Here is a 22889-nt window from a genome sequence, read left to right as displayed (position 1 = left end):
CATGCAGGATGAAGATTTGGGAGACTTGAAGAGGGGTGAAGAACTTATTCACTTGATACCTACAGAAGGAAGAGAAAGACCTGAAGTAAAGTAGAAAGTATAGTCTTTGGGATTCCGGAATCTTGCTACTCTTTGGGATTCCACACAGAATCTTGCTACTATGGGATTACGGTATCTTGCTATTCTTTGGGATTCTGCATGGAATCTTGCTACTCTTTATTCTTATCGCTTATTTGTCCTGCTTGTCCTAATTAGATTGTAAGCTCTGTTGAGCAGGGACTGTCTCTTCATGGTCAAGTGTACAGCGCTGCGTGCGTCTAGTAGCGCTATAGAAATAAGTAGTAATAGTATGTTGCAGTTAATGAAACCACCATTCCTTCTGTTGTATGTAGTGAAAAATCAGAGCTCTGTACAATAGCTTCAAGAAATTATTATGCTGTGATGTACTGGCACCAGTGATTCTTAAACTCATTTTATTTATCTGTTCAGAATGCCCACCAACTCATTGGAATTCTTTATATTTACAGTTTTAAAATATTTTTCAGTGCTGCAGTAATCAAAAACTATTGCAAAAATCTTTTGTCTACAAAATCTTGTGTACTCCTTATTTAGGTTGATTTTGTAACTCTTTATTATTCCAAAAATGAATAATTTATTTGTAATATCCGCATAGAAAATCTTTATAAGCCCTCTTTGTTGTATCTGTCATATTGTAGTTCTACAAGCGTGTGATTAAAATTCTCCAGTCCCATCACATTATAAACTGTGGTAAAACAAGATATCAGTTACATAGTTGATAATAGCAGAAAGACCAGTTTACCCAGTTAGTAATAAGGACATGAATAATTAGTCAGACTAAGGATGTATCCCAGCTGCTAGCCATAGAGCTTGACTGCTTGTAAAAATTTCATTCATTCAAGAAGGATGGTTATTTGGAAAGGCTGTTTTCTAGGAAAACTAGGTGCCCTGTTTACTAAGTTGCACTAGTGTTTCTATCGCGTGATAAAAATTAGCATGCACTGTGTAGACACCTATAGGAATACTATGAGAATCTACACAGTTAGCATGTCGACATGTTTTGGAGTGGCAGCTCTCTGATCAGGTGTTTGCTTTGATCACGAGCTGTTGGGGAGTTACGGCTATGGACCTCATGGCGCGCGGGGCCATTGCCAAAGTGCCTCACTTTTTCAGCAGAGGCAGGGATCCCCAGGCTCTGGGTTTCGATGCATTGCTTCAGCCTTGGCCTCTGGTGGATCTCCTCTGTGTTTCCGCCTTGGCCCATATTGGGCAGGATTTTAGGTCGGGTGGCTTGACATCCGGGCCGCGTGGTTCTAGTGGGTCCAGATTGGCCCAGGCATCCGTGGTACGTGGATCTTGTTCGCTTTCTGATCGACGGTCCGTGGCGGCTGCCTGCACGTTGGGGGTTGTTGCATCAGGGTCCCATCGTTATGGAGGATCCATCCCCGTTTGGTCTTACGGCATGGCTATTGAGGGGGCGAATTTGAGGGAAAAGGGTTATTTGGACAGAGTGATTGCCACTATGCTGCGAGCGAGGAAACACTCCACCTAGATGGTGTATGCGCGAGTGTGGCAAACTTTTGAGTCTTGGTATATGGCAGCAGCGATATCGCCATTTTCGGATTTGGTGGCTTACATCCTGACATTTTTGCAGGAGGGCCTAGAGAAAGGGCTGTCCCTGAACTCACTAAAGGTTCAGGTGGCAGCTTTGGAGTGTTTCAGTGGCCGTTTGGGGGGCTCTTCTCTTGCCTCTCAGCCGGATATTGTTCATTTTTTGCGGGGAGTTAATCATCTGCATCTGCCGCAGAACTCAGTGTTTCCTACTTGGAATCTGAATTTGGTGCTGTGGTTTTTGCAACACTCTCCTTTTCAGCCTCTGTCTCTTTTGTCGGTTAAGGATTTGACATTGAAGGCGGTGTTTTTAGTTGCAATCTCTTCAGTGATGAGTGTTTCCGAGATTCAGGTTTTGTGTTTTACGGGCACGGGTCACTCTGCGGACAGTTCCATCCTTTTTGCCCAAGATTGTCTCGCGATTTCATATGAATCAGCAACTTTGTCTTCCGTCATTTCGGAGAGAAGACCATCCTTCTGAATTTCACGCTATCAGGTTTCTGGATGTGAAGCGGACTATCATCAGATATTTGGAGGTTACAAATGACTTCCATTCCTCTCTGTTTGTGCTTTTTGCAGGTCGTAAAAAGGGGCAGCAAGCTTCTAAGGCTACAGTAGCGCGTTGGGTGAAGGAAGCTGTTGCTTCAGCATACATCGCTTCAGGGAAGGATCCGCCGGTGCAGCGGCGAGCTCATTCCACTAGAGCACAAGCGACTTCTATGTTGGAATCGAGGTTGGTGTCTTTGGAGGAGATTTGTAGGTCAGCGACTTGGTTGTTGGTGCATACTTTTGCAAAGCACTATCGTTTGGATGTAGCGGCAAGGGCTGACGCTGCGTTCGGGGCTTCGGTTCTGCAAACTGGGATCTCTGGGTCCCGCCTTACTTAGGAACTGCTTGGGTACATACCACCAGTTTCTGGATTGATCTGCAGGACGCTATGGAAGGTAAAATTGTTTCTTATAATTTTCTTTCCATTAGTCCCGACAGATCAATCCAGAGTCCCGCCCTGGAATTTTCTGCTTATCTTGTTCGTTTGGTGTATGTTTCAAGTTTGCAGTTATTGTTCAAGTTGGGTTATGATTGTTCGACAGGAGTTGGAGCGAATCTTTTATTACAGTGAGCTGTATGAGTTCCTTCCGCTTTTTGCAGTGGCAGGGTCTGTTTAAATTGTCTGAAGACAGAAGAATAACTCTATTGGGCGTTGAAGGTCCACTGGCTTTGGTATCGACAATACGGAGGATTGGGTGGCTACACATGACCACATATAGGGAGCCTCAGAAGTTCTCTCTATCTCCACCTGCTGGCAGAGGGACATAACCCACCAGTCTCTGGATTGATCTGTCGGGACTAATGGAAAGAAAATTATCAGGTAAGAAACATAATTTTACCTTTGTATTCACTACCTCCACTGTAGGGAAATCCATCTTATGCATATATGTGTTGTGGCTATCGTGAAAACTTGTCTGGCTGGGTATGTCCTGAGGACTGGCCTGGCATAATGACTGGTGCTCCTTGTCACCCAATGACTGAACACAGCCTCCTTGGCCCTCCTCAGCCCTGGACAGCCTGGAAAGTGGAAGATCTAAACCAGGAATCAAAACTTGATGTTCCATGTGACAGTGCTACTGAATGTTGAAACTTAGCTACCAATCAGAAAACCACGCCTAAAGTTTTTCTAGATCACTTTTTATTCCATCTTTTCTCAGCTGTATCTACTGTATTGTAGATTTTAGCGCCATCTATAAAGAGGCAATTTTTTTTCTGAACTCTTCTGCAGTACCATTCACAAAGTTATTGCACAGACCCAGCTATGGGGACAGTCCCTGCAACTCCATTTATCACCATGCTGATCTATTCCCCAATCATGTTGTAATGTAATCCACCATTTTAGGACCTAGTACTTATAAGCCTCCTACTATATGTAGGAGAGTATCTGAAGTTGTACTGTAATCCAAGTATACCACATCCAGTACCTGCCCTGGTTGCATTCTGAAAGAGATCAATAGCAAAACATTTTAAGGCTTTCTTAATTAGAGACATTTTCAACTTAATAGATCTGAAAAAGTGGGGAACTTGAAATGCTTTTTTGACAGTACATATAGTTTACATTCCCAGACATTGCCAACTTTTAAATGATATTTTTCCCCTTGAGGACCTTGACATGTATTTGTTCCTTCTCAGTCTTGCTCCATGGAGCAGTGCATCATACTGGGGAGCTATGTTCCCACAGCAGCCGTGTGATAGGCTATGAGGAGTTAGAGGGCAATTTTGTGTGTTACACAAGGAAACTAATTCTGAAGCAACAGAGAAAGTAAGGGCTAATTATTCTTTATTTTAGTGTTCATCATTATATACCTTTAGGAAATCCTGCTTATGGTACTACTTTCAAGTCCTGTATCAAGATAGGAAATTTGAACATATGCAGCGTGTGAACTTAAACTACAGTCAGCTAGTTCAAGTGGTTGATTGAAGTTCTGATGCAAATAAAGCACACACAATTTTGAAATCATTGGCCGCATTGGGTTTCCTTGTTTTGTTTCTGTTGCAAATATGCAGTGGTGGAAGTTGGATGGACCTTTGGCAGTGTATGTTTGTTGGAATGGTAGTGCTGTTTTGTCCTGCAGGAGAGAGTACTAGAAATATTCATCTCTACGTTATATTTTATTCAGTTCTTTCATTTATTCTATTAGATTCTTCTTAGTATATTTAAAAATTTTAGAAGCCCACCTATAGTTCACTGGGAGTTAGGTACTAATAGTGTTTATTAGTCCTGTTAAACATGCAATATTTACTGCAGGGCTCATTGCATAAATGAGCACTAAAGTAAATAATATGCACTAACCAGATTAGCATGCATGACCCCTACTATGAACAGAAAGTAATATAAACAACAGCATTGACCTTGAATGAATTGTATGTGTAAGATCTAATTTTCACTAAATGTCTGTTTGCTCAACTATGAGTAAATATGGTTGACTTTCTAAGGTAATGATATCCTTCCTTTCCTGTTTTTGTGAGTAAGCACTAGCAAGTGCATTTTTTTAAATTGGATGTAGTTTTTACTAGATTGTAAGATGCTTAGGTGGTTTGTACTGTTAGGTGGGATAGAAAATCTTTATTAAATTTAACTTGCATATAAATGTAATCTTTTATTTTACTTTGATTTTAATTGTGAATAACAAGAATAAACTCCTGCAATTTGGAGAGTGAAATCAGCAAGTGCTTAGCTTTGTCTTCTGACTGAAAATTTGTATGGTACTCTCAATGCAATATTGCCAGCTGTCTTGCCAAGTGAATGTCCCCACCTGACTTTAAATTCATGGAGCCTGTAAGCCTTCCTGCTGCTATACCTATAGATTATAATATTCAATTCTCAGAAGTATCAATGTTTGCGGTAAAAGCCTGAAAGGGGTTATATCAAAGAATTTCTTGTTCTGAGCTTTTTTAATAAATAAAAAGATTTGTATTTACTTAAGCATTGTATTAGGCCAACTCCTTTTGAGCCATTCAGTACCTTTCATCTGAAGTACTCATCTGAAAGGTCTCATTTTCACAGATTTAGTGAGCTCCAGGCAGTTTTATGATAGAATGATGGTTCTACTCATCCAGAGTTCCTTCCAAAAGTGGTGTAGAAGTTCCATTTTAACCAGTCAGTCATCCTTCCATTATTTTTACAAGGTTGTATGCCCACAAAGGTGAAAGCTCACTGCAAGCTCTGACTTGTGAGAGCCTTGGCATTTGATGTGGAGCAGACTAAAATCCATAGAAAGTCCACCCAGCTTTTTGTTTCTTTTGACCCTAACATGATGGGAGCTTCCATTGGCAAGTGCACACTTTCTAATTGGCTACAAACTGCATTTTCTTTATATATATATATATATATATATATATATTTTTTTTTTTTTTTTTCAGGCAAGTTGGACTCTTTTGAGGATAGTATCACAGCTTATAATGTTAGAACTTTGGCTGCATTGGTAGTCCATTTGAGGTGAGCCTGCATGGGTGAGATTTGCAGAGCTGCAGTATCTGTTGACACATTCACATCTCACTGCTGTTTGGAACAGAACTCCCAATGCAACAGCAAGTTTGGCCAGTCAGTCCTTCCTTCAGAATCTCTTTGGGGTTTAGAATCCATCTCCTCTAGGTCCATTCCTTTCAGTTATAGGCTGCCCTCTTCCCACAAAAAACCAGTCTTGGAATCTGCCTGTTTCTGTACCATTACTTATATTGTCCCCACTTTTTTTCTGCTGACAGCCTGTAGCCGGAAAGTCCCGTATTGTAAGGACTTGCTGTCCTGCTTGTCCTTAGTGAAAAACAAATTACTTACCTGTAGCAGTTGTTCTCTGTGGGCCTTCACACTACAGTGCATAGAGGGGTGTCACCTAAGAGTGCCAGGTACAATCCTGGCCACCTTGGGCAGACTGAAGGGAGTGGAGGAGTGGCCTAGTGGTTAGGGTGGTGGACTTTGGTCCTGGGGAAATAAGGAACTGAGTTTGATTCCCACTTCAGGCACAGGCAGCTCCTTGTGACTCTGGGCAAGTCACTTAACCCTCCATTGCCCCATGTAAGCCGCATTGAGCCTGCCATGAGTGGGAAAGCACAGGGTACAAATGTAACAAAAATAAATAAAAGTAAATATAGGTCTTCATACTACAGAGCATAGAGGGGTGTCACCTAAGAGTGCCAGGTACAATCCTGGCCACCTTGGGCAGACTGAAGGGACCATATAGGTCTTCATCTACCATCTTTTACTGTTATATATATGTTTCCACCTTCCTTTGGCATGTTCAGTTATAAGCTTTAAAAAAATGGACTGAAGCAATTCTGTGCAACAGTGGTCTTTGTGAAGTGGTATATATGCACGGAGATGCTACTCAAAAGCTTCTTGAATCTCTTAAGGTGGAGTAGCATTTCCCACACTGGGCTCTCCGTGACATCACCCATGTTGTAAGGACTTGTATCTTGCTGTCCACAGAGAATAGCATCTACAGATCATTAACTTGGTTTTTCACAGCATTGACCGCAAGTCCATCATAGTATTTAATAATCCCTTGTGCCCACTGTATTTTTAGAACCCTCAGTCTTTAGTTACTTGTTTGACTACATGGACATTAATCTATCAAATTCACTCTATTGCTATCTTCATGCCATGCAGTAAGCATTGAAATGATGCCCCCTCCTAAACAGGACATGTATTCATTTGTTGTATTCTTAGAGAAAAGACAGTTTACACATATTTACAAGTAATGCCCCTGTTGTGTTCTGGAAGCTCAATAAAACATTTATAAACCCAGGAGAGCAGCATGATTTCTTAATATTTGGTCCTTTCGATGTACTAAGAACTTTAACTACTTCATATGCTATTGGAATAGGAAATGTAAGTTAATAATAAATTTGTGATTGCTAAAGGAATCTTGTACTTAACATCCAAAGTAACTTATTTAGCCAACTGAAATTATTCCCCTGCTTGATCCAGGTTGGTCTTGTGCCTGCTTAATTTTTAAAGAATGTTCATTGCAGCTGTGGGGAGCAGGAATCTGTACTGTCATCATGTCCTTCAACATCCACTTTGGGAAGCCCATGTTGTAGTGCAAATTGCTTTCAGTAATGGCAGGAAACTTCTTCATGATAGTTGAATTCACATTCTGTTTGGATTTAATACTTATAAATATTTTCATTCTGGTTAGTAATGAGGCCAGAATAGTTTTTGGCAAATTCTGACTTAAGGGGTGATTCCACATTTATGTATTTAACTTTATGCAGCTCATTGCTCAGTAAAAGGAAAAAAGACATTTCTTTGTGATGTGACTTACTTTTTTTTTTTTTTAGATGAACAGTTTGACAGGAGACAGAATGCAATTGCATGGTTCTTTTTGAAATCCTGATGACATTACTTATTTGCATTACTTATGACTACTGTGTTTCATCCATACTTAGTCATCGTGTTCCTTTTGAACAGGATGTTTTTCTACTTAATTTTCTGAGGAGAAAGCAATTGGCAATATATATAAAATTATTCCTTTATCGTCTCTCCAGACCGGCCCAGAATGACTAATGGGTTATGCACGCCTACCAGCAGGTGGAAACTGAAAAAACTGATTTTGAGCCAGCCAAAAAGAGCCCTGCTAAGCTCCCTGGAAGCCTCAGTATTCTCAGTCTCCTGCAGGTGGTAGATATGGTGAGCCCCTTGGCTCAAGGATTTTCTTTTTCTAATTTCTGTCTTCAGAGCAGTGCAATGTAATTCTGGAAGAGGCATATAATTCTCTTAGTTTTGATAGGAAACTTAGTTTTCTGCCTTCCTTTCCTCTTTTCTGCATCTGTGCACCATTTGTTTAATATGCTGGCAGAGGCTGAGGCCTGTTTGGGTTCTCTGTTGCCTCTGGGGTGTTAAATTTGGGTGGCTGGGTCCTTCTCTCCCTCCCATCCCCAAGCTTTAACTGAGTACCTGTGGGCCCAGGGTGGACTTTGGTCCATAACTGGCCTCAACCCCTTCGCGGGAAGGATGTTTGCAGAGCCGTGGAGAATAGCCACTGTTTCAAAGTAAAAAAAAAAAAAGACACAGTTCAGCACGGTTGTTTTCAGCAGGGAGGTGAAATGGTGTTAGCCTGCTATTGTGGCTATCTCCCTGCAGTCTTGGGCTCAGGATGGTGTTCAGGGACTCTTGCTGTGGCAGGCAGTGGGCCTGATGTTCAGTTTCCAAACAGGGTACTTTCTCAATGCTTCAGTCGGTTTTGCATAGTGTAGCATCGGGTTCATTCAAAGTCGGAGTGAAAAAACAAAACAAATAGCAAACTCTGAATAAAACAAATTTCTGACTCTCTTTCTGCTATTGCAGGGGTATCGAATATTGCATTTGGCTCGGGAACGGGCTCTTTTAGGCGAGAACTCTGCCATCTTGAATGCGCTGGTTGTGGCGTTGGAGCTGGCCTGGCGGCTTTTGTAGCAGGCTGCTGTTTTCCCTTCAAACTCTTCTGTAGTGAGGTGAGGATTCCCCAGGGGTTGATTTCCTCTGCAGTTTGGTCTCTTGGTGGGGAGACCTTCGTTCCAATCTGTCAACCCCGGTAGGAGGTGCATCTGGGACCACTTTGGCAATTTGGGAGGATCAGCTCTTGGAAGACTAGCATTTTGAATATTCTGGGGCACCTTAGTCTTCTCTCAACATTTTCTCTCTGAAGGTGGTGAGTGTGATTCAGAGCGGAGGTCTAAAGGTACTGTGTTTTGGTAAGGTGTGGGTAGCTCCTATACTGTGTGTGGGAGTCCCCTGCTTAAGAGGGGATGCCATCTCTGTCAGGCCCATTCCCTAACTTAGGGCCGTCACGGTTCTTGTGCACATTGCAGTTGGCTAGCTCCAGCATTACCCTTCTCTTGGTGCGGTTCACTGGGGTTTTCAATTTTTCCTCTGTATTGTGAATGCAAAGGGAAATATCTGGTGAGCAATGCTTACATCCTGGGTCTTTTTAGATAACAGAATCTGACTGTTAAAATAGCAAATCCCTAATTTAGCTGAGTGGTTAATATTTGTGTCCCTTTGTATTGTTAGCTGGAATTGTAGTCTTTTCTGCTGGCTTCGAGGGTCGTAGTTTACATTTGGGGTCTGATTTAACTGGTTTTGCCTGTGCTTTATTCTCTCCAGTTTTCAGCAGGAAATGATTATTTACCTAGGGTATATTGTCGTTAGCCCTTCGTTTTTGTTTACTCCTGATTTCTATCCATTTGCACATGATATTTGCACCTGAATTTTCACATTTGGGTCCAATAGCGGAACTTGTACGGCATAACTGTCCAACTCCTGATTTCAGCTCTCCTGACTATGACCTGAAATGTTTTGGATAACTTAAGTAAGGATTTTAAGGTAGTTTCTCTGTTTTGCTAGAGAATGAGCATAGCTTGTCTTTATTCACTATACAGGAGTTCTCTTTGTTCTTTAGTAATCTGTTTAACTTCGACTATAGTTGGATGGGAGTCTAAAACTGGTTCTCTTTTACGTATTGTACCATCTTTTTCAGACGCATTTAGGGGACGGGAGAAAAGCATATATCAATAGGAGTCTGTGAGGGCAGCTCACTTTCTCTTGTTCTCTATATCTGTGAGTGAGACTCAGACTTTTCCTTGGGTTCAAGAGTGCCAGAGTGCACATCATTCATCATTATGGAGTTTGTAATACCAGGTGCATGGGATAAATTGCAGGTGTGGTTTTTTTTTTCCCCCTGTCATCACGACTTTGGTCTGCTGTTCTATGTATACTGCATTTGAAGGTTTCAGTTCATAGGTTGTCTTGAGGGAACTGTAATTTTGCTCATCTCCATGATTATTTTCTCCATCAGCACTTCCTTTCTATTTCCAAGAGGGAGTTCATAAATATATCTGTTTGCAGATGGTGGCCTGTCTAGACTCAAGTCGCCTCTTTCCTTGCCTGTTTGTCATCTTTCATTATTTAGTACCCTGGTTGAGACCACAGTTCTTTCAGAATGTGGGGAATGACTGCTGCCTTCTGGTGGTTCTTCCTCTTCTGAATCCACTAAGTCACAATTATCCAAAAGATTGGGCAGTGCTCCCTTCACAGTACTATAGTGAATCCCCTAAGTCTCCGGAGGCAGTTAAGGTTCCTTTCATGCCTTTCCTCCAGAAGCAATACCTCCATCGGTTGTACTCTTAATGCCTTACCCTTAGCTTTCTAAACCTGTTCTAGGTGCAAGCTATAGACCTAGGAAGGTGCAGCAGAAGGAGCACTTGGATCTTTCTTTCTTTTTGTCAGCCAAGTTTTCCTGTCAATTTGAACATTTTTTTCTGCAGGATACAAGTTTCCTAGTGACTTCTTGAATGCTTGCAACCTTACCAGAATGTCGTGCTTGAGATTTAGGTGGTTTTTCCTCAGGTTGGAATCTGATGTTGGCTTCTTATTTTCTTATTGACCTTGTATCTGGGGTCATTTTGAGAATTGCATTTTGATCCCATGAACTCGGCTTGTTTTTTTTCTACAGGTCTGTCACTACTTGGATGTTATCTTGACTCCGGGTTCCTGCTAACCCAGATGACGTTTCTCCTTTCAGAGTGGTCACCACAGTTGTGTTCCTTGGAACGCAAGGCTGCTGGTTTCAGCTGATTTGCACCTGGGATGCACATCTTTCTGTTGCAGGGTCCACTCTTGGAGTCAGCTGGGGCACGCTCTCAGGTTCCTGAAGTGCAGTGATTTGTTGTTGTTGTTACATTTGTACCCCGCGCTTTCCCACTCATGGCAGGCTCAATGCGGCTTACATGGGGCAATGGAGGGTTAAGTGACTTGCCCAGAGTCACAAGGAGCTGCCTGTGCCTGAAGTGGGAATCAAACTCAGTTCCTCAGTTTCCCAGGACCAAAGTCCACCACCCTAACCACTAGGCCACTCCTCCACTCCTGTTGCAGTACAAGTTTCAGCTTTTCTTCAGCTGCCATGTTCATCGGTCATTGAAACAATGGTGTTATTCTTGTTGTCTGCCGATGGAGATGTCTGCTCTCCTCATAGGTTTGGTGGTCAGTTGCCTTGAGAAGCTGTTAGCCTCCCTGGTAGGTCGGGGAGTCTCCTGTTTGATTGCTCTCCCTTGCTTTCGGTAGACCGGGTCATCTAGTGAATGGAGAGGCTTGGTATTTGGCTCTGCCGTTAGTTCCGGTTTGCTTTGAGCCATCCTTGTTTGTGGTACTGCGATGTCCAGAAGTGGAGTCATTACTTCCTCTTTTCGAGTTGATAGTTCTTTTCTTCCAGATCCAATGGCTATGTTGGTCCAGTTCATTTATGTCTTTTGGTGTTACGACAGTGGCAATTTTGTGCTCAGGAAGTGATGGTAAAGGGACTTGCTTCTGGGCATTACTCTTCTTTTTTGCCTTCTGTTATATATTGGGACGTTCCGGAGATCAGTGTGATGGCCATGGGGTTGCCTGGTGCCGTTCTGCAGGGCCACATGGGACGTTCAGGAGATTCTTGATTTATTCTTTGTTGTAGAATGGTTGGATTGGGGAATAGCCTTTCTTTCCCTTTGGCCAGGTGACAATTCTGGCTTCTTTCAGGATTCCCCTTGGGAGGCTGATTACGAGTCTTTAGGATGGTATGAGGTGTTATTCTCTTCAGTCTTTCGAGGGGTCCTTTCTTCACTCGTTCTTTCAATCTTAGGTTTTTCACTCTGCTTCTTCCTCTCTTTCGCCTTTTTCTCTTCCTTCTTTTTCTTTTGGGGGCCCTTCCTCTGCAGATGGAATTTTTTGGTTCAGGGTCATTTTCGTATCTTTCATCATCAAAAGGTCTGGTTGTCCTTTTCATGGTCCTTATTCCTCTAGGCTTTGCCTGGGTTTTACAGGATCACCGTTCCTTGAGTAAGTTGGTTCTGCATACAGTAGTGTAGCTGCCCCTGCGTGATAGGGGGAGAGTGATGAGGCCCGAAGGGGTGTCAAGTGACCTTTGTTCGGTCACTTGAGAGCTCCTTTGGTTCTCCAATCTCAGAGATTTTTTTCGTCGCTTTTCATGATGAGACAGGTTTCCTCTTAAATGGAGCATTCTCCAGTGCCTTTGACGAAGGTCAGCACTTCTGTGCTCAGGGATTCCTGACATCTGTTGTTCAGGTTGTTGAATAGATGTCCACTTTTTTGGTCAGGAGCAGGTTGCAGTGGTTCTGGTCGGTCCCTCCCGTGGATTACTGCTCTGGTATTTCCCATGAGTCATTCTGGGCCGGGCCGGAGAGACGCTAAGGAAGGAGAAATTAGGTCCTGCCTGCTAATTTGCTTTCCTTTAGTCCCTCCGGACTGGCCCAGATCCCTCCCTATGCGGTCTTCTGTTTGGTTCGGTGGTTTGATACTTATGATAGTTCTGTTCGTTCTTGTCTCTGTGGGGAGCTATTTGGAAAACAACAAACAGTAAAGAGACCCATTACTTAACCGGTACTAAGTGGTTGCACATAAGTACCTTACTGATATTGATCTCTCAATTTGGTGTAGTTGCGCTATTCAACAGTTGCCAGCAGTGTCGCTTTGTAGGTGGCTGTGTAAACTGACTGACGCACAGATGTCTGGTTTCTGTCTTTCCTGTTGCTTTGATACATGAATACTGAGACTTCCAGGGGGCTCAAAATCAGTTTTTCAGTCTCCACCTGCTGGTAGGCATGCATAACCATCAGTCATTCTTGGCTGGTCTGGAGGGCATAAAGGAAAGCAAATTAGCAGGTAGGACCTAATTTCTCCTTAAAGCACAGTGGCTTATGCAATTGAAAAACGTAAAGGAGAGAAGATAAGAATAAAATATTGAATTAATTATGATACACAAAGCAAGTATCAAGATCTTAAATCTTCAGTTTGAAGAAGATCAATAGCCAGGAGAGGGGAGATAGGAAAACACTTAAATACCTCTATGGCATAAATGCACAGGAGGTGAGACTCACTTTCAATTGAAAGAAACCTCTAGAATGAGGGAGCATAGGATGAAGTTGAAAGGGAGCAATCTAATGAAATAAGTCTTTACGGAAAAGGTGGTAGATGCATGGAACAGCCTCCTGTAGAAGTAGTGGAGACAAAAAATGTCTGAATTCAAGAGAACATGGGACAAGCATGCAGGGTCTCTGAGAGAGGAATGGATAGTAGACATTATGAATGGGCAGACTTGATAGCCCATATGGTCTTGATTTGCTGTCATTTTCTTTCTTTCCCCTCCCCCCCCCCAAACTTTTAATTTTCTGCATTCATAATCCAAAAATTGATAAAGAGCAATATAATGCAGAAAATATAACAAAATACCAAACTCTCAACAAGAGTGCATACCAATTCAACCAGCATTGGTTATTATACATAGCATAATTTTGTAATCATGGACAATAATAGCTTTACAAAAAAGAGCCTTTTATATTTACCAATACATTTAAGGTTTCTTAGCTACCACGCCCTTGACTTGCTGTCATTTTATTTTCTCTATGTTTAGAAGGTAACATGATTAATTTTGCTTACCCCTTGGAGTTTTATTGCAGTTTTGTTTGGACTAAAATTGTTTAGATGCAAGTATGAGAAAACTTAAATTAAATAATAAATAATCGAATTAAACCTGTACATTGAATAACCATTCCAAAGGTATTGGAGGTCATACTTGAGAATAAAATTAAGGAGTCATGGTTTGAATGGAAGAGTATCCCTGTGGTTTATTTATTTATTTAAAACAGCAGGCTGAGAAGTCTAGATGTCGGGTTCCTTGTGACCTTGACCAAGCTACTTTAGTATCCTCCTGCTTCGGGTACAAGCTTAAGCACTCTGTGTTTGGTCTATTAATGCACATTAAAGGAATAAATACACGAGGAAAGACTCCAAAGAACATTAAGCCACATTTATTATAGGAAGAATCCTAAATATGCCTTTTGTTCTTAAGTGATTATACATTGTAAATTTGGGGGGGTGTCTAGCTAATTAGGGTCCTTTCAGCATACAGAAAAATATTTTATTGGTGTTTTTCATGAGGCATGTTCCATTAGTTTTCTGGTTGAATGAAAAGTATGCATTTGTGCAATTAAGGAGTCCACGCCAAAAATCTACAAAAACTGAGTGGAGTATTCAAGGCAGGCAAGGGGAGAGATGAGCAAGTACTAACAAGTAAAATTTTTCTTGTGTTCAACCAATAAACATCATTTTAGTTGATGTGTTGATTTTTTTTTTTTGTTTGTTTTGCATTGGGATGCTTTATTGGGGTTCATCTGTTAAAACCTAAAATTAAAAGCCCTAATCATAATAGACATATTTTTTTCAGAGTTAAGTTTTTGAGTAATTTGTTTTTTGAGCAATTTGTCTTTTGTATTTTAAATGTTTTTTTGAGTTTTTATTTTTTCCGTTTCCCAACAGGTCCCCAACCAAAGTTGGATTTCCAACATTAAAGGTAAGTTTTTCTTATGTTGTTCTCTTTTTTTTTTTTGATTTATTTGTTGTACATGAAGTAATATAGTATCCAACACAGAATTTTTTTTAAGGAACTATATGCAATGTTGAAGATATTAATAAGAAATTGTGAATTTTTTGTATGTGTTAGTTTGATGCTATGTTAAATGTTATCTGCTACTTGAACTGTTAGCAGTAACATATTAAGGGGCCCTTTTATTAAAGGGTGGTAGGGCTGCTTTGGCGTGCGGCAAATCGGGCCTAGCCCGGCAGTAGTCCTGGCCTCTGCCGCTCGCCAACTTGGCACTAGAAAATGCATTTTTATTTTCTAGCACCTGGGGCTTACCCAGCAGTAATTGAGCAGTACCACACACTGCCCTGTTACTGCCAGGGTAGCACGGAGCCCTTATTTCCTAAGTGGGTGGCTGTAAGGACTTCCCTGGGAAATGGCCACGCAGCAAGTGGTTCATTTACTGCAGGGCCATTTCTCTTTTAAAAAAAAAAAAAAGAAAGCCTTTTACCTGCTGCGATAAAAGGGGGGCCTCAGCGCGCACACAGCAGCGCTACCACAGGGCCCCTTTTACCGCAGCTTTGCAAAAAGGGCCCTAAATCATTTAAAGTTATTTTGATGTCTATATGTACACACACACACATATCTATCATCTATATATGTGTGTGTGTAGATATATAGGGAGAGGTATAGTTATGATAAATGGTGTAAAAGTTTGGCACTTGCTGAATAAATTATGACTCTTCCTTCCATTAGACATGTTATAGGAATCACCTCTTTTTGGCATAGTCATTAAAGTCAGTTTGAAAGTACAATCATGTTTGTGGAATCTGGATTATTTACGGAGGAAGGGCAAAATGTGATAAGTTTCCCTGATGTAGCAGAGGGCAAGCCAAAATTAACTTTAGCTGATCAAACGCCTTGCTACTACCCAGTCAGGTAATTAGAATGTTGACATCTGTCAGGTCAATAAATTGTAACTGCATTCCTGAGTTTATTAAGAAGGTCAAGAATTACTGCATTCCTATAGGATTTATTTTATAGAGTCATCAACATTTTTTTATCTATAACATAGCTACTGGCTGTTTTCTTGTTTCATCATGGAGTGTGTTTCAATTATATCTTTTCTTTTTTTTTTTTCTTTTAATTGGTGCTTTTGAAAAACAGATGGAAACAGTCACTACTTGCTGCCTTTTACATTAATAGCAAACCAGTTAAACACCGGTGAAAGTCTCCTAAGACATAGTCTAGATTTTAATGACCTTGCTACTAAAATTTGTTAACTAACCCATTACCCTCCAATACAGCCTCCACTTGTAAACCCGAAACTTGTACAGCCATAATAACATTGACATTACGACCGATTATACTACCATCATAATACCCACCTTCCATAAAACCCGTTCCTTGTCATCAAGCAGATGCAGCCATTACAGATCGGTTGTGTCCCATGTATATATATGGCCACCCTTGCTCTCAGTAAAATACAGGTCAATGGCTCAGGCTAAAGAGCTAGGCCTCTACAAGCAAATGGCTCATAATAAGAGCTGGGCTTCTCTTAAAAATCCAAAGTCATCTCTGATACAAAATACATTTTTCTGCAGCACAAGCTGAACTGAGTTCTCAGGGAGCTGGCACGGGAGGGGGTCTTTTGCTCTTATAAACATGCCTGGGACTGGCATCAGTGAAGAGTCATGAAAGATGTTTTGGGCTAATGAAAGTAGATAAGGGGTAGATGTACGTAGTTAGAGAGTACTCAGAGGGAGGGGGAGCTGAGAATAGCTGAGAAGAGCAGAATGACCGATGAAGTCATCTCGCCACCTGTGCTTTGCACCCCTTTTGTGTATAGTTGGAACCTGGGACCTAATGAAGTCACCCTTATCGGTTCCTTATCAACTGATAAGGAATAGCAAGTTCTGCTGACAAAGCTGGATCCCATTGGAATCCATTGGGTTGGGACAGTATAAAGGAAGCACCCCGAGAAGTGTAAGACGCAGAAGGAGAGACAGAGAGAGAGAGAGAGACAGACGCAGATACAGAGGCAGATGCAGATGCTGATGGAGGAGAGCTGATGTGTCATGTGATTCTGTTTCACTGTATGATTGACTGAATTGCTGGTATCCTCATTATTGGGTAATGTATCAATGCTAATTAATACTAATAAACTATATCTCTTTAACTAATTGAAACTGGGTTCCTCTTTAATTACAGACTTAGCTACGGCTGAGCCTGTACTGAACTGCCATGAGCAGATTCAAGGTTGGGAAAGCTAGATATTTGGAGGGCATATGTAACTTTGCCCAGAGAGATGAGGCGGGCCACTGCTTCCGCTGCTTGATTAGCAAAGGCAGATTCAGAGAAAATAAACACCCATCAACCAGCAGAGGGAGATAGAGAGCACACTTTTTTCAGTGCCTCATACCAGCTTGCTCCACTGCCTCTCTTCAGTATTCTCTATCTCCCCTAGCAGAGTGGCTGCAGCTTCTTCGAGCTCCATCTAAAATCTGCCTGGAGGTTGCTCCTGTGCTTTTGCCAGTTGTTAGGTGTGTTGGAGGCTATAGCAGCTTCACTTTAAAGGCACATAGGTTCGCCTTTTCCCTGCCTTACCCATACCTCCGTGGATGTGGACACATTGCTTAGCTTTCCCTGTCCTTCCCCACCAACAGTGGATGCAGGCACATAGGTTCGCCCTTTCCCTGCCTTTCCCACTCACCTGAGCCTCCGGAGTTCTATTTACCTCTGCTTTCCTCACAGCGTTAAAAAAAAAAAAAAAAAGTTGCGTCGCGCTTTGGCGCTTAAGAGGTTTTTCCTTGCCTTTTTCTGTGGGACCGGAGCTGTGATACTCGGTCCAGTGAGGTAAGAGTGTTTTCTGACTCCTCCGGGGTGTGCCCGTGATCGGGGCGATTTTGGAGTGAACCGCCATTTTGAATTTTACCGCCATTTTTGGCGATGGCTGCGGAGACAGTAAAGCGCTGTTCCAAGTGTGGCAAGCGCAGATCAGCAGCGGGGCTCTGTAAATCGTGCTGTACAGACATTAGAGCTGGCCCGAGCATGGCGAGCGACGATTCTTCGCGCTCTGAGCTGGCAGCGGGTGCCATTTTGAATTTACCACATGGCGCAACCTCCGTTGAGACGGAGAGTCCTGAGCCCGGGGGGAGGCCTCGGAGTGAGGCTGATATGGGAGCTACTAGCCCCGGCAGAGATCCGGGTGCCCAGGGTGAGTTTTTCTCCCCTGATTTTGTCTTACTAATGCTTAAAGCATACATGCTTAAAAGAGCTCTCCCACAAAGCCCGGCACGGGCCTCTTCTAATGCCCCCCCCCCCCCCCCCCCCCCGGTGGATTCTAGCCTGGGTATGCCCTCTGAGGCGTTATTCCCTGATAATTGGCAGAATATGAAGCGCAGAAGGGCTCATTCCCCTTCGGAGAGTGCTGCACCTCCTTTTTCCCCCCCGTGGTTGGGCTGCGAGGATTCGGAGGACTCTGGCAGGCCTTAATGGTCTGAGGAACCAGTCTGGTGCAGAAGTGATTCAGGATCTGGACGATCCCTCCGCGGTGAGGATTTTCCACCGTGATGAGCTACCAGCGCTTATTTCTGATGCCCTGCAGGCTCTCTATTGAGGACCCTGCCAGTGGCACAGCCTCCTCTGTGAATCCTAGGATGGCTAGTACCAAAAAGCCTGCTCGAGCCTTTCCTTTGCATGACTCCATCCAAGTGCTTATTTCGGCTCAATGGGCTGACCCCGAGGGACCTTTGAAAGTTTCCAGGGCTATGGGGCATATGGCTCGCTTTGCTATGCCTAAAGTGGATGCCCTAGTCACAACTGTGATGAAGAGAACTACCCTCCCGGTTGAAGGAGGTGTTGCCCTGAAGGATATTTAAGACCGTAGACTGGAATCAGCACTTAAACGGTCATTTGAAATTGCAGGTCTCACTATTCGGGCGTCTGCATGCAGTTGTTATGCTGCTAGAGCCTGCCTGGCTTGGTTGCAACAGGCAGTGGAACAGCCCGGTGATGGAGCGGAGCCCTTTTCAGATGTGGCTCCGCGGATGGAGTCGGCCTTGTCCTTTCTTGCTGACGCCCTTTATGATGATGTCAGAGCTTCGGCTAAACACATGGCAGTAGCAGTGGCGGCTTGCCGTCTTCTTTGGCTACGGCATTGGGCGACGGACATGGCCTCTAAGCAAAGGTTGATGAAGTTGACCTTTCAAGGCCTTCTATTTAGTGAGGAGTTGGAAAAAAAAATTGTTAAAGGCCTGGGAGATCCTAAACCCCAGCGCTTGCTTGAAGATAGGCCGAGGCCTTCCTCCAAGGGCCAGGCGGTCCACTCCTCTTATAGACCTCGCTTCCGTGAAGCTAGAAGGTACCGCCCGGGGCGTTCTGCTGGGTTCACTTCTCATGCCCGTTTTTCAGCAGAGGAACTCCTTTTGCTCGGACAAGCGTTCCGCAGCCACCGGCTCTAGGCCTGGAGTTCAGGGGCGACCCTCTCAATGATGGTGCGCCGGCCCCCTCCTCACTTCCTGTCATCGGAGGACGTCTTTCCCTCTTTGCCGAGGAGTGGGCCAATATTTTCTCAGACCAGTGGGTTCTGGACCTGATCATAGATGGCTACAGAATAGAATTCAACGCCTCAATAAGAGACGTGTTTGTGGAGTCCCGATGTGGTTCTGCCGCCAAACGGGCGGCGGGAGAGGAGACTTTGCAAGGTCTGATTCAGTTAGGGGCCGTGTCCCCGGTACCTCCCGCCAAACACGGCTACGGCCGATACACCATCTACTTTGTGGGGCCACAAAAAGGTGGGTCTTTTCACCCTATTCTGGACGTAAAAGAATTAAACAAGTCCCTGAGAGTGCGGCATTTCCACATGGAAACCCTGCGCTCCGTCATTGCTGCGGTACAGCCAGGAGAGTTTCTCACGTCTCTAGACCTGAAAGAAACTTACTTGCACATACCAATTTGGCCCCCACACCAGACGTTTCTGAGGTTTGTGGTGTTGGGAAAACATTTCCAGTTCCGGGTCTTGCCTTTTGGCCTCGCCACAGCTCCCTGAACCTTTTCGAAGGTAATGGTGGTAGTAGCTGCTTTTCTCAGGCGAGAAGGTATCAGGGTTCACCCGTACCTAGACGACTGGCTCATCAGAGCAGATTCTGTAACAGAGAGCTATCAAGCTACAGCCAGAGTGGTCTCAGTACTTCAATCTCTAGACTGGGTCGTCAATATGGCCAAAAGTCACCTGACCCCTTCGCAATCTCTAGAATATTTGGGGGCCAGGTTCGACACAGACTCGGGCTATGTATACCTACCCGAGCTAAGGCGGTGCAAGCTTCAGAATCAGGTCCGTCTGCTCCTGAGGATGCCCCGCCCGCGAGCTTGGGACATTGTCCAGCTGCTGGGATCGATGACAGCCACATTGGAAGTGGTGCCCTGGGTGAGAGCGCACCTGAGACCTCTACAGTATTCCCTACTTCAAAGATGGTCTCCAGTATCTCAGGATTATCAATGCAGACTTTCTTGGCTCCCTGCGGCCCGACTCAGCATGGAGTGGCGGCTGTCAGACAGCATGCTGCGGCGAGGAATGCCGCTGGCACTCCCCGATTGGTGTCTAGTAGTGACAGATGCCGGCCTGAAGGGCTGGGGCGCACATTGCAAAGGGAAGCATGCCCAGGGTCTATGGACACCCAAGGAGTCGGAGTGGTCCGTCAACCGCCTGGAGTTGAAAGCGGTGTTTCAGGCGCTTCTGGCCTTTCAAGTGACCCTGGAAGGATTGGCTGTCAGAGTGATGTCGGACAACACGACAGCAGTGGCCTACATAAATCGACAAGGCGGCACTCGGTGCAGAGCACTGACCGCGCAGGCCGAACAGATTTGCCACTGGGCCGAGCTGCATCTTCAGTTTCTGTCGGCAGCTCACATTGCAGGTCAGAGCAACATGCAAGCCAATTATCTAAGCAGGCATCAGATCGATCCAGCAGAATGGGAACTTGCAGACGAAGTATTCCTGCAGATATGTGCCATATGGGACAAGCCCGTGATGGATCTTATGGCGACAAGTTCAAATGCCAAAGTCCCGTGCTTCTTCAGTAGACTGAGAGATCCTCGCTCGGCAGGGTTGGATGCCTTCACTCAGCCCTGGCCCCGGGCCTACTATATGTGTTCCCTCCGTGGCCCTTGATAGGGCGTGTGCTCATGCGGTTTTAGCTGCACCCAGGAGAAGTGGTCCTCATCGCCCGGATTGGCCCAGGAGGTCTTGGTATGCGGACCTCCGACAGATGCTAGTGGAGGCTCCCCTTCCTTTACCTCTGGTACCGAACCTGTTGTCACAGGGCCCGGTAGCCATGGAGGACGCCTGCCGCTTTGGTCTTATGGCATGGCGATTGAGAGGGCGCAATTGAGGGACAAAGGCTATTCAAACACAGTCATTTCTACTCCTGCAGGCCTGCAAGAGTTCCACTTCCGTGGCTTATGCCAGGATTTGGTGCCAGTTTGAGTCTTGGTGTGCTTCAAAAGCTATCACACCCATGCAGGCTCCTGTCTCGCCGATTCTGGACGTTTTGCAGGATGGTGTACAAATAGTCTTGGCCTGTAATTCCCTGCGGGTGCAAATGGCAGCATTGGCCTCCCTTCGTGGTAAGGTTGAAGGCGAGTCTTTAGCTGCTCTTCCAGATGTGGCATGGTTTCTTAGTGGGGTTCTTCGGCTCCAGCCTTCCGTGCGAGCACCCTGTCCAGCTTGGAACCTGGGGCTAGTTTTGAAGGCCCTGCAGGCTTCTCCTTTAGAGCCGCTTCGGCGAGCATCGGAGAAAGATTTGACACTAAAGGCCGTTTTTCTTGTGGCCATTACTTCGGCGAGACGAGTGTCAGAGCTCCAGGCGCTGTCCTCTAGAGACCCATTTCTGCAATTCTCAGAGTCCGGGGTTTGGACCATGTCTTCCTTCATGCCTAAGGTGGTTTCAGCGTTTCACCTAAACCAGCCTATTTTCTTGCCCTCCTTTGATAAGGAGGAGTTTCCAGAATCTTTTGGGTAGTTGCACCTGTTGGATGTTCACAGGACTCTGCTGCAGTATCTGCGAGTTACTATCTCTTTCAGGATCTATGATCATCTGTTTGTTTTGCTATCAGGTCCTCGCAGAGGGTCTCCAGCGTCTAAAGCCACTATTGCCCGCTGGCTCAAAGAAACTATCTTTTCAGCTTATCTGCTTGCCGGCCGGTCTCCGCCTGTAGCCTTTAAGGCGCATTCTACCAGAGCGATTTCTTCCTCTTGGGCTGAAACTGGAGCACTCTCTCTTCAAGATATATGCAGTGCAGCAACATGGGCTTCTAAGCTCTCTTTTGCCCGACATAACAGGCTGGATGTGGCTGCTAGGAGGGATGCGCATTTTGGCGCACAAGTGCTAGTGCGTGGTGTGACCTGTTCCCACCCTATATAGGGATTGCTTTGTTACATCCCATACGTAATGGCTTCATCTGCTTGATGACAAGGAAGGGAAAATTAGGTTCTTACCTTGGTAATTTTCTTTCCTTTAGTCATAGCAGATGAAGCCATGAGCCCTCCCTGTATGATTGTCTGTATGCTGTGAATCTGTTTCAGGTTCTGTTCTTGTTTCCTGAAGTTCCTTCCTTGGGAAAAAGTTGGAAAACAGTCTTCAGGATTCATGTTCACTTATAGGAGGATGAGTCCATTCCCTCCAGTTTGTTTTGGAGGATGAGTCCATTCCCTCCAGTTTGTTTTGGAGGATGAGTTTATTCCCTCCAGGAGGATGTTTTCATTCCCTCCTTTTGAGTTCATGCCCTTGTTAAGGGGCCATCGTTCGCTGTGAGGAAAGTTCATGTTATTCCCATTGCGGTTTGCCATACTGCTTTGGAAGCTTCAAATACTGAAGAGGCAGTGGAGCTGGCTGGCCATGAGGCACTGTGAAACGTTGAGTGCTCTCTATCTCCCCCTGCTGGTTGATGGACACAACCCATATGTAATGGCTTCATCTGCTTTGACTAAAGGTAAGAAAATTACCAAGGTAAGAACCTAATTTTCCCATTTTCTCTTAGTTGGTAGCCAAGATATCTCATTGAAACCATCTTCTTTAGTATTAAATGGTCTAAATTACAAACTGTCTTGGGAGTCTCAGATAAATGGTCTTGTATAAAAAATGTTTTTGAATGATTATAAGTAACTTAAGATGTATCTGGAAATATTTCACTCAAGAAAAATTTCAGCCGTTAGTACACTAAGTCTTAATGAAACTCGATTACTGCAATATGATATATCTTGGCTGTACAAAACATTTACAGAGAAAACTTGGAACGGTTTAAAATATAGCAATTCGCCTTCTATGTGACTTAAGCAAATTCAGTAGTCCCTCCTTGTTTTGAAAAGCTCCATTTTACACC

General features: G+C 44.1%; 1 protein-coding gene across 2 annotated transcripts in view; it reads left to right on the top strand.

Annotated features, from left to right (window-relative positions):
• The window catches only part of WDR44 (WD repeat domain 44), a 113662-nt gene that overhangs the window by 2530 nt on the left and 88243 nt on the right, over positions 1-22889 (top strand). For both annotated transcript variants that reach the window (XM_030208978.1, XM_030208977.1), the window contains exon 2: positions 14465-14498. In XM_030208978.1, the coding sequence (XP_030064838.1) occupies positions 14465-14498 (34 nt within the window). The remainder of the gene's footprint in view (positions 1-14464; positions 14499-22889) is intronic.

This window comes from Microcaecilia unicolor, chromosome 7, assembly GCF_901765095.1.
Source record: "Microcaecilia unicolor chromosome 7, aMicUni1.1, whole genome shotgun sequence".
Taxonomy (NCBI): domain Eukaryota; kingdom Metazoa; phylum Chordata; class Amphibia; order Gymnophiona; family Siphonopidae; genus Microcaecilia; species Microcaecilia unicolor.
This window is presented reverse-complemented; position numbering and strand designations above follow the sequence as displayed.